The following is a 12090-nucleotide window of genomic DNA, read 5'->3' as shown; positions in this document are numbered from 1 at the left end:
TAGAGTCGTTATTCATTTGTTTTAAAGCTCAATAAATAACAAAGAAGACCTTTGACCGGCACTTTTCTAATTTTGTCCGGAAGATTTAAACTTTAACGGACATCTTGACTGGCGAAACAAACTGAAACTGAAACTCTGCCGCACGGTCCCCTGGTTCCTTGGAAGAGGCGGAGAGGTGGGTGTTTGTCATCTGCTGGTGGACTAACCGGAGAGAATTACAGTGCTTGCCTCGACGGGGAGGGATTGCATTGAATTAAAGCAGCGGGAGCAAACGCTTGCCTCGGGGAGGGAGAAAGAAAGCCACAGCGGAGAATAAACAGAAGGGTAACCATGGTAACTATGGGCGGGAAGTCTTCTTCGCTGCTTTTGTGGCAGACTACAGCGCCACTTACAGGCCTGGCATATGTACTACAGCGTCTCCAGCGCTTTCGAGCGGCAATGGCCGGCCGTGGCCCAACCCCACATTCCCCTGATAGGTGGAGAGTTGGCCCAATAGCCGTAGCGCCACCGTCCTGACGTCAGGACAGTGTTCAAATCTGGATCAGTTTTTATCAGATCCGTTGCAGCCCCTTTTTTAGAGATTTGGGTATGGAGGAAAATAGAGAGGGTTGTGTTTTCTGACACTTGGTGAGTTCCCTGGAACACCGGGGACACATATTCATGTAGAAAAGACGTACAAAAGTGCATTTTGCATGATAGGTCCCCTTTAATATATCTGGCTAGCTATAGCTACTTGCTAACGGTTTAGCTTACCCCCGCAATTCAAAGTAACGTAGCTGTAAAAAAATAATCATTTTTGCTAGGGGCCCTTAGTGGCTGCGGGGCCCTAAGCGGTCGCTTATGTCGCTTAATGGGTCGGGCCGGCTCTGCCGGGGACACATGGTGATGTAGAGAAGACATCACTTAGAGAGTCTCCTGACACACCGGGGACACGTGGTGATGTAGAGAAGACATCACTATGTGAGTCTCCTGACACACCGGGGACACATGGTGATGTAGAGAAGACATCACTTTGAGAGTCTCCTGACACACCGGGGACACATGGTGATGTAGAGAAGACATCACTTTGTGAGTCTCCTGACACACCGGGGACACATGGTGATGTAGAAAAGACATCACTTAGTGAGTCTCCTGACACACCGGGACACATGGTGATGTAGAGAAGACATCACTTTGTGAGTCTCCTGACACACCGGGGACACATGGTGATGTAGAGAAGACATCACTTTGTGAGTCTCCTGACACACCGGGGACACATGGTGATGTAGAGAAGACATCAGAAAGTGACTTTTGCATGATAGGAGACCTTGCACAAGTTCACTTGTAAATGAAGCTCAATGCTACTTTGACTATGCTGCCACCTGCTGGTACAAAAAACAGATAAAATATGAGCCCAGGGTGTTATCTAAGATTAGACAAGATAAAATAAGATAAGATGGAGCTTTATTAATCCCCGTGTTCAGTAGTTTAACAGCAACAGGGTGAGATTGAGAAACAGCACCGATTCACACAGATTAGAGATTCATTCAATTAAAGATACAATTAAAATGATATACAGGTAAGTAACTTTTAAAATAAGAAATTAATTAAATATATGTATACATATTTGGGTCATATATACATATTAAATATATTTAATTAGTGTGCCGGTAAGAAGTTATTGTGAGAACAGTGTGTATTTGATGTACAGTACGTGTGTTGTCACATTACACATCTCCAGGTGAGGAAAGGGATCAGAGGACTCACTCAAAGTGCTGCTTGATCTGACTCTCCTCGGCGTATTTAGAGATGCCGTTAATGAACAAAGTGCGCTTCACCTGCAAGACACAACCCTGGGATTAGAACACAAACACACCTTCTCATGTTTTCAAGATTCACATGCATGCAGGTAAAGGTGTGTGTGTGATGCTGCAGGTGTGTGTGATGAGTGTGTGTGTGTGTGTGTGTGTGTGTGATGCTGCAGGTGTGTGTGATGAGTGTGTGCGTGTGTGCGTGTGATGCTGCAGGTGTGTGTGATGAGTGTGTGTGTGTGTGTGTGTGTGTGTGTGTGTGTGTGTGTGTGATGCTGCAGGTGTGTGTGATGAGTGTGTGTGTAAGTAATGCTGTGTGTGTGTGTGTGTGTGTGTGTGTGTGTGTGTGATGCTGCAGGTGTGTGTGATGAGTGTGTGTGTAAGTAATGCTGTGTGTGTGTGTGTGTGTGTGTGTGTGTGTGTGATGCTGCAGGTGTGTGTGATGAGTGTGTGCGTGTGTGTGTGTGTGCGTGTGTGTGTGTAATGATAATAATATTAATAATAGCTTGGATTTATATAGCGCCTTTCATGAGACCCAAGGTTGCTTTAACAAAGAAGAATAGGGCAAAAACAAACATAACAAAACAAAAGGCAGTCAGACAACCAGTCAGACAGACAAAACAACAGATAGATTAGGGGCCAAAGGCCTTAGTAATCAGATGGGTCTTGAGGGCCCTTTTGAAGGCGTCAAGTGTGGGGATGTTGCGGATCTCCGCAGGGAGAGCGTTCCAGAGGGTGGGGGCTGCCACACTGAAGGCTCTGTCCCCGAAGGTTCGTTTGGTGCGGGGGGTGGTGAGCAGGCCAGAGTCTGAAGACCGCAGGTTCCGGGGTGGGGCATGTGGGTGAAGGATGTCCGATAGGTACTGGGGGGCATGGAGGGACTTGTAGGTAAGGAGGAGGATTTTGTATGATATGCGGGATTTGACCGGCAACCAGTGTAGGTGGATGAGGGTGGGAGTGATGTGCTGCCACGGCTTTGTGTGTGCGAGTACCCTAGCAGCACAGTTTTGGACATACTGGAGCCTGTCCGGGGTTTTGTTGGGAACCCCAAACAGGACACCATTGCAGTAGTCCAAGCGGGAGGTGACAAACGCATGAACTAGGGTTTCGGCAACAGACTCCGAGAGTGACGGTCGGAGTCTGGCAATGTTCCTCAGGTGGAAAAAGGCCGATGTGGTCACAGACTTGACGAGTGGAAGGAAAGGGTGGAGTCGAGGATGACACCCAGGTTGCGGGCTTCAGGAGATGGGGAGATGGAGCAGCCGTCGACCTCAAGGATGAAGTCACCAACCTTCTGGAGCAGCGCCTTGGGTGCCACAACCATGAGCTCTGTTTTCTTGCTGTTTAGTTTGAGATAGTTGGAAGACATCCATGCTTTGATGTCATGCAGGAAATTGATGAGAGACTGAGGGGGGAGCTGGGAGGATGGAGTGGTGCTGAGATACAGTTGGGTATCATCAGCGTAACAGTGTAAATTGAGTCCATGATGTCGGATGATCTGGCCGAGGGGGAGCATGTAAATGGTGAACAGGAGGGGGCCAAGCACAGAGCCCTGGGGTACACCGTGGTGGACTGGGGCCGGGGGTGAATTTGAGCCATTGATGGAGACAAACTGTTTCCTGTTATGGAGGTAGGATGTGAACCAAGACAGCGCTGTGCCAGTGACACCTAGGAGGTCTGAGAGGCGGGTGAGGAGGATGTTGGGAGAGATGGTGTCAAACGCTGCAGAGAGGTCCAGGAGGATTAGGATGCTGAGGCGGCCAGAGTCAGCAGCAATGAGGAGATCGTTGGTGATCTTGATGAGGGCGGTCTCAGTGCTGTGTTGCTGTCTGAAGCCGGATTGGAAGGGCTCATAGAGCTCATGGTTGGACATGTACAGATGGAGTTGGCCGGCGACCACTCTTTCCAGAGTTTTGCTTAGGAAGGGAAGGTTGGAGATCGGCCGGTGGTTCTGGAGGTCGTCGGGGTCCAGGCCAGGTTTTTTGAGTATGGGGGTGACTGAGGCCATTTTGAAGCTGGTGGGGAGTATACCAGGAGCCAGAGAAGCGTTGATGATGACCACCATGTAGGGACAGAGGGTGGGTAGGCAGTCCTTGACCAGGGCTGTGGGCATAGGGTCCAGGGAGCAGGTGGAGGTCTTGGCCGAGCAGACCAGTTTGGCCACTTGGAGAGCATCCACAAGGGAGAAGGAGGAGAGGTTGGAGTGGGAGAGGCGCGGCGCTTGGGGTGCGTTACCAGGTGGCTGAGATGCAGGTAGGGGGGGAGGGCCAGTCGCCAGGAGCTGCTGATGGATGGCCTCGACTTTCGCCTGGAAGAAGTCGAGGAATTTGGAGCACAGATCGGGAGCCCCTGAGGGCTGGGGGGCGTCAGGGGGGCGGAGTAGGCGGTTGATGGTGGAGAACAGTGTTCTGGGGTTGCTTTGCTGGGCACCGATGAGATGGGAGTAGTAGTGAGTCTTGGCGTGGGAGAGAGCTTCCTTATATGTTTTGACATGGTCACGAAAGGTCAGTGTAATGATGCAGGTGTGTGTATGTGTGTAATGCTGCAAGTATGTGTGTGTGTGTGTGTGTGTGTGTGTGTGTAAGCAATGCTGTGTGTGTAATGCTGCAGGTGTGTGCATGTGTGTATGTGTATAATGCTGCGTGTGTGTGTGTGTGTGTGTGTTTGGCTCACCAGGTCATCCTCCTTGTAGTGCATCTTGGAGGTGTGTGTCTGTGTGTGTGTGTGTGTGTGTGTGTGTGTGTGTGTGTGTGTGTGTATGTGTGTGTCTGTGTCTGTGTGTGTCTGTGTCTGTGTGTGTGTGTGTGTGTGTCTGTGTGTGTCTGTGTGTGTGTGTCTGTGTGTGTGTGTGTCTGTGTGTGTGTGTGTCTGTGTCTGTGTCTGTGTGTGTGTGTGTGTGTGTGTGTGTGTGTGTGTGTGTGTCTGTGTGTGTGTGTGTGTGTGTGTGTCTCACCAGGTCGTCCTCCTTGTAGTGCATCTTGGAGGTGTGTCTCCTCATGCTGTAGACGGTCAGCAGCAGGTACATGAAGGCGAAGGAGGTGTGCAGCCACAGCAGGTTGGTCCTGAGAGAGAGACACATAAACAAACAAATAAACAAACAAATAAATAAATCATATTTACACAAAATTCTGAAAAGGTAAATCCCACCAAATCAAAGCCAGAGCTGAAATCGTTAATAACGCGTTAACGCAAAAAAAATGAACGCCACTAATTATTTTAACGCGATTAACGCATGTGTATTTTTTGTCCTCGGCCGCCCCGTAGTTTCAGAGCGCATCGAGTTTAAAATACCATCTACAAGCTGATGCTGACAGCCCCGCTCCTGCCGCCCGCTTGTGGCAGACCACACTTCCACGCTCACCGGCAGGCCCGGACTGGCCATCGGGAGGACCGGGAGGGTGTGTGTATGTGTGGGGCGAGCAAGGCACACCTTACGTGTTGTTGTTGTTGTTAGCATCTGGTGCTAGCTAGCTGCGCTAACGGATATAAGGAGCTGTTTCAATGAAAACAGAGGAGCGACATTTCGCCGACAACTGCGCCGAGCACTTGACTTGATGCAGGTAGCCAGACAGTGGGACATCACACACACACACACACACACACACACACACACACACACACACACACACACACACACACACACACACACACACACACACACACACACACACACACACACACACACACACACACACACACACACACACACACACACATCACACACACACACACACACACACACACACACACACACACACACACACACACACACACACACACACACACACACACACACACACACACACACACACACACACACACACACACACACACACACACACACACACACACACACACACACACACACACACACACACACACAATTGTATGAGAGAGGTTCCAGGTTGTTGTGTTTAATATTCATGAGAATATTTGTCATTGTTCAAATGATAATAAACAAACATATAAAGCATATTTGTCCACTCATAAGTATTAAAAACTTGAAAAATATCCCTCTAAGGTACATTTAGAACAGATAGAAAATGTGCGATTAATTTGCGATTAATCACGATTAACTATTTTAATCGACTGACAGCCCTAATATTATATATATTATATACAGTATAATCTCCCGGCACTCACCCAGACTTCAGGTTGGCGATGGTCGTGCGTCCGAAGCTGTACGCGTTGTTTTCTGGAACAAATACAAATGTTATTGTTTAAGACGTTTTTAAAAACTTAAAAGGATGTGCTGAGATACTTCAGGGTCACATACAAAAATACACACAACACAGATATTGCAGTACACACAGGAGGTACTTTACTGGAGTATTTCTACTTCCTGCTACTTTATACGTCTACTAATCACAGAGGAAATACATTTATCTGACAGCTTCTTGTTTCAATAAACTAATAACAAATAATGCTTTATTTCAGATCATAAACTCATGTATTTAGCAGCTTCAGCATCTGAGTTTGATATTTATTTTTTAAAACAGATGTTTATGTTTCTAACGGTCCTTAAATGCCTCCGACAGTGAAGAAATAAACAAATAAAAGGTAAAAACATACATTTTATTTCATCAAATTCTCATTAAAATAACTCCCAAAATAAAGTGTGTGCCGTGTGCAAAACCAGATCATGTAGAAACATGAGATGGGCACTTTTTTAAATGTTTGTAAAATAAAATAAAATAATCTGAACTTGCGTTTTATGTTTTGATGATTTATGGCACTGTAACTTTTATTCTGCAGATTCATTTGTTTTGAAATGCTCTCTATCATTGGAGCCATGATGCTGCAGACAGGAAGCTGCTCGAGGTCCGGAGGGTGACTCTGCAGGGGGAGGAGCTTAGTGCTAACGCTAACACCACGATGCTAACACCACGATGCTAACACCACGATGCTAACAGTAGCCCGTAGCTGTTACCTTCTTTCGAGGGGGGGCGGGGGCCCGTCCGGCTCAATGGAGCCTCTTTAATGATAATTCGGACTAAAATACACACACACACACACACACACACACACACACACACACACACACACAAATAATATCTTTAACAGAACAACGTAGAGAAATGTCACAGGATTTAATCTTTACTGTAACGGACCGTCCACACAGCAGCGTTAAAAAAATCTTGGAGGTGGGCGTATCTGAAGCTTGGGGATTTTTTGCGAGCAAGGCACCAACAACCAATCACATGAATCTCCCGCCCGCGACATACGAAGCAAAAAAGTTTGAAGTAAACTGGATATAAACTCCAAACAGGCGAAAACATACCACTGTCTCTGCCACCTCCCTCCATGCCTGGCTCCTCCGGTTTGTATCCCGGTAGGTAAATAGGGACTGGTCATAAAGCACCGGGTGATTCCCTACCGCTCATTTCTCCTCCATGTTTTGGAATATGAGGAAATGACCTGCGGTATGTCTCTCCCAGCATACACGGGATTTGATTGGCTGACGCTTCCACCTCAGCCTCAAAAGTTGAACATTGCTCAACTTTGAATCCTGAAAATCCTGAAAATCTCCGCTCGCCTGCCCACAATGCAGTTCGGCGAAAAGTGAGGCAAATGACGTCACCCCATTCAAAGTGAATGGGCAGAAGCGTTCCAAGATTTTTTTAACGCTGCTGTGTGGACGGTCCGTAAATGTGATGTCATGTTTTTGAAATCCTGGATGCTAACACCACAATGCTAACACCAGGACGCTAACACTAGTATCCTAACACCACGATGCTAACACTAGTATCCTAACACCAGGATGCTAACACCAGTATCCTAACACCAGGATGCTAACACTAGTATCCTAACACCAGTATCCTAACACCACGATGCTAACACCAGTATCCTAACACCACGATGCTAACACTAGTATCCTAACACCACGATGCTAACACCAGTATCCTAACACCACAATGCTAACACCAGGACGCTAACACTAGTATCCTAACACCTGGATTCTAACACTAGTATCCTAACACCACGATGCTAACACCAGGACGCTAACACTAGTATCCTAACACCACGACGCTAACACTAGTATCCTAACACCACGATGCTAACACCAGGACGCTAACACTAGTATCATAGTATATATAAAAAAAAAATGTATATATGCTGACAGTTATTTTACTCCTATTTCATAGTCTTTTATTATTATCATTATTATGCTGTCCTGTTTTTTCACGCTTACCCTGTTGCTGCTTTGTACAACTGAATTTGACCACGGGGATTAATAAAGGTCCATCTTCTCTTATCCTAACACCACGATGCTAACACCAGTATCATAACACCACGATGCTAACATTAGTATCCTAACAACACGATGCTAACACCACAAATGCTAACACCAGGACGCTAACACTAGTATCCCAACACCTGGATGCTAACAGTAGCCTGTAGCTGTTACCTTCTTTAGAGGGGGGGCGGGGGTACACCCGGCTCCACAGAGCGTCTTTACTGATAATTCGGACTAAAACCACACACACACACACACACACACACACACACACACACACACACACACACACACACACACACACACACACACACACACACACACACACACACACACACACACACACACACACACACACACACACACACACACACACACACACACACACACACACACACACACACACACACACACACACACACACACACACACACACACACACACACACACACACACACACACACACACACACACACAGTTTTTAACGACTGCAGGATTTATTTACTGCTCACACTGCATTCATCCAAAACCTCTCCACACACTTATGAGGATTTTTGTATGTAATTTCGAATGCACATGTGTAATGAAATGTCACATTATTTAGTTTATTTTAGTTTACATAGGTGACCAAACAATTTGAGACTCACCGAGATAACTTAGACTAAAGTTAAAGTGTTATCTAAACCCTCAGAGAGTCCCTTACCTCACTGAGCTGATGTTATCAGCCTCTCAGTCTGACAGGAGAGAGCTCTCCTCCACCTTGTTGTAGAAACAGCTCCTTATAGCCGTTAGCTCTGATCTAGCACCAGATGCTAACAACAACAATCGTAACCGGTGATCGATCTCTCTCTCTCTCTCTCTCTCTGTATATATATATATATATATATGTATATAGTGAGTATAGTCTCTCACCCAGCAGGTCTCCAGAGAAGTTGACAGGCAGCACGATGCCCACTGAGAGGACCCCCACCACCACCAGCAGCCCAATGATGTGCCTCTGGAACGAGAGGTAGTGAACTGCATCCTCTCCACACTTCTCTCTGATCTCCTCATCCCTGCAAGAGGAGGGGGGGGGCATCATTATCATCATCATTACATTACATTTAGCTGACGCTTTTATCCAAAGCGACTTACAATACGTGCATTCGACCAAGAAGATACAAACTTGAAGAAGACAGAATCATATAAGAACATCAGGTTTCATAGAGCCAAAACATTTCAAGTGCTACTCAACTAGCTTTAGATAAGCCAGTCCTTTGTTAGTATATAAGTGCTTTGTTAGTGCTTCTATCGCTCGAAGTGGAGTCGAAAGAGATGAGTCTTCAGTCTGCTCTGGAAGATGTGTAAGCTTTCTGCTGTCCTGATGTCAATGGGGAGCTCATTCCACCATGTTGGAGCCAGGATATCAAACCCACGTGTTTTTGCTGATGGGAACTTGGGTCCCCCTCGCAGTGCGGGTGCAGCGAGACGTTTGGCTGATGCAGAGCGGAGTGCACGTGCTGGGGTGTATGGTTTAACCATGTCCTGGATGTAGGAAGGGCCAGATCCATTCACAGCATGGTACGCTAGTACCAGTGTCTTGAAGTGGATTCTAGCAGTTACTGGAAGCCAGTGAAGGGAGCGGAGGAGCGGCGTGGTGTGGGAACATTTAGGAAGGTTGAAGACCAGACGAGCCGCTGCATTCTGGATGAGCTGCAGAGGTGGGATGGCACATGCAGGTAGACCAGCCAGGAGGGAGTTGCAGTAGTCTAGGCGTGAGATGACGAGAGCCTGGACCAGAACCTGCTTTCTGGGTCAGGAGGGGACGTATCCTCCTGATGTTGTAAAGCGTGTATCTGCAGCAGCGGGTTGTAGCAGCGATGTTTGCAGTGAAGGACAGGTTGTTATCTAGGGTCACACCCAGATTCCTTGCAGTCCGAGTCGGGGAAACAACAGAGGGGCCGATGTTGATTGTTAGGTCAAGAGTGGGACAATCTTTTCCCTGAAGGAAAAGCAGTTGAGTCTTGTCAAGGTTGAGCTTGAGGTGGTGAGCAGACATCCACTGAGAGATGTCTGCTAGACAAGCAGAGATGCGTGCGACGACCTGGGTCTCTGAGCGGGGAAAGGACAGAATGAATTGGGTGTCGTCAGCGTAGCAGTGGTATGAAAAACCATGCGGGCCAATGACTGATCCGAGCGAGTTTGTGTACAGAGAGAAGAGGAGGGGACCAAGAACAGAGCCCTGAGGGACCCCTGTAGTTAATTGACAAGGGTCGGACTCGGACCCTCTCCAAGTTACCCTGTAGGTGCGGTCTTCTAGGTATGAGGTGAGGAGGGAAAGTGCAGAGCCTGAAACTCCAAGTTCTTGGAGAGTGTGAAGGAGGATCTGATGGTTCACCGTGTCGAATGCAGCAGACAGGTCCAACAGGATGATGACAGAGGAGAGGGAGGCTGCTTTAGCCGTGTGCAGTTCCTCAGAGACAGGAGAGCAGTTTCTGTGGAGTGACCTGCCTTGAAACCAGACTGGTGCGGATCCAGAAGGTTGTTCTGATGGAGATAACAGGAGAGTTGTTTAAAGACAGGAACGGGAGGAGAGAGACAGGCCTGTAGTTTATAACATCGGACGGGTTGAGAGTGGGTTTCTTTAGGAGAGGGTTTACTCTTGCCTCCTTGAGATTGTTTGGAAAGTCACCAGAAGTTAGAGAAGCGTTGATGAAATGGGTGAGAAACGGTAGAATATCAGGAGCGATAGTCTGAAGGAGGTTTGAGGGGATAGAGTGGCGAAGTCCCTCCCCTTCCGGGGGACCTCCATGGGACCTTATTTTGGAAAAATTATGTATTGAAGTCAATGGAGAGAGAAAGATTATCTTTCGATCCCGTTTGAATTGTACCACGAATTACACATATGATGTTTGTCAATTTAAAAGATAATTTTGCAAGTCAAAAAAAAAAAGATGTGTCGTAAAACTGTGAAGTAACACATTTGTTTGTGTGAAACGCTCAATGAACTACATCTCTGGTCAACAACACACGTCACCAAGATGGCCGTCACTACTGTCTTGTCAACAAAACGATTGACTACCCTCACTATCACCACAATGAAACACGTCCTGAAGAAAGTCATGCAAAGCTTCCTGCCTGCCTTCCTTTGATTCTCTCTGAACTGCCTGGTCGTTTTAATGTCAACCATTTGTGCAGATAGCATGAAGTAGAAAAGATCGCCGAAGCTAATGTAGCGTTAGCGTTAGCATTTCTCCCCCGGGCTTAAATGGTGTATTATAGAATGATCACACCGGTGTGACAGTACTCTTCAAAGGGTTCACGAAATATGACTACTACTCTTACTGTTTAACATTTTGGGTTACTTCATGTTACTTCATGTTAAGGCTAATACAAATGACAAGGCTGTAATGCTAACTAACGTGCTAGCTACTAGCTAGGTAGCTAACTTGATCAAGCCACTCCTGGTCCTTTCATCAGACGGGAAGCGAAAGAACGAGCAAGACCCATTGCTGGTATGATAACAACCTGGTACTAAGCACACAGGCATCTTGTTAAAGTTATCTTATCTTAGCCAGCGCCATATAGATAGATTATATCTATATGGCGCTGATCTTAGCTATCTCTTAGTGGAGGAAAACAATTGTGACATCACTTACGCGACTCTGGGATTTGTAGTCTTTCTAGTTGCGTATTTTTCATAGTCTTATATTTCAACAGTTTTACGACAAACTGTGACTTTTTTGACATGGAAATGATTTTTTAAGATTGACAAACATCATATGTGTAATTCGTCCACCATCACCATCATCATCATCACCACCATCACCACCACCATCTTCACCATCATCATCATCACCACCATCATCATCACCATCATCTTCATCACCATCACCACCATCATCTTCATCATCATATTCTTCATCATCACCACCATCATCATCATCACCATCATCATCATCACCACCATCATATTCTTCATCATCACCACCATCATCACCATCATCATAATCACCATCATCATCTTCATCACCATCATCACCATCATATTCTTCATCATCACCATCATCATCATCACCACCA

General features: G+C 46.6%; 1 protein-coding gene across 1 annotated transcript in view; it reads right to left on the bottom strand.

The window, feature by feature from the left end:
* Nucleotides 1–12090, bottom strand: part of LOC117484592 (CSC1-like protein 2) — a 49723-nt gene that overhangs the window by 24676 nt on the left and 12957 nt on the right. The window contains 4 exon segments of the mRNA XM_034133024.1: nt 1747–1817; nt 4744–4852; nt 5934–5985; nt 8941–9083. Of these exon segments, the coding sequence (XP_033988915.1) occupies nt 1747–1817; nt 4744–4852; nt 5934–5985; nt 8941–9083 (375 nt within the window).

Source organism: Trematomus bernacchii, unplaced genomic scaffold (genome assembly GCF_902827165.1).
Source record: "Trematomus bernacchii unplaced genomic scaffold, fTreBer1.1, whole genome shotgun sequence".
NCBI classification, from domain to species: Eukaryota; Metazoa; Chordata; class Actinopteri; order Perciformes; family Nototheniidae; genus Trematomus; species Trematomus bernacchii.
Note: the sequence above shows the minus strand (reverse complement) of the source record. Positions and strands in the feature narration are given on the sequence as shown.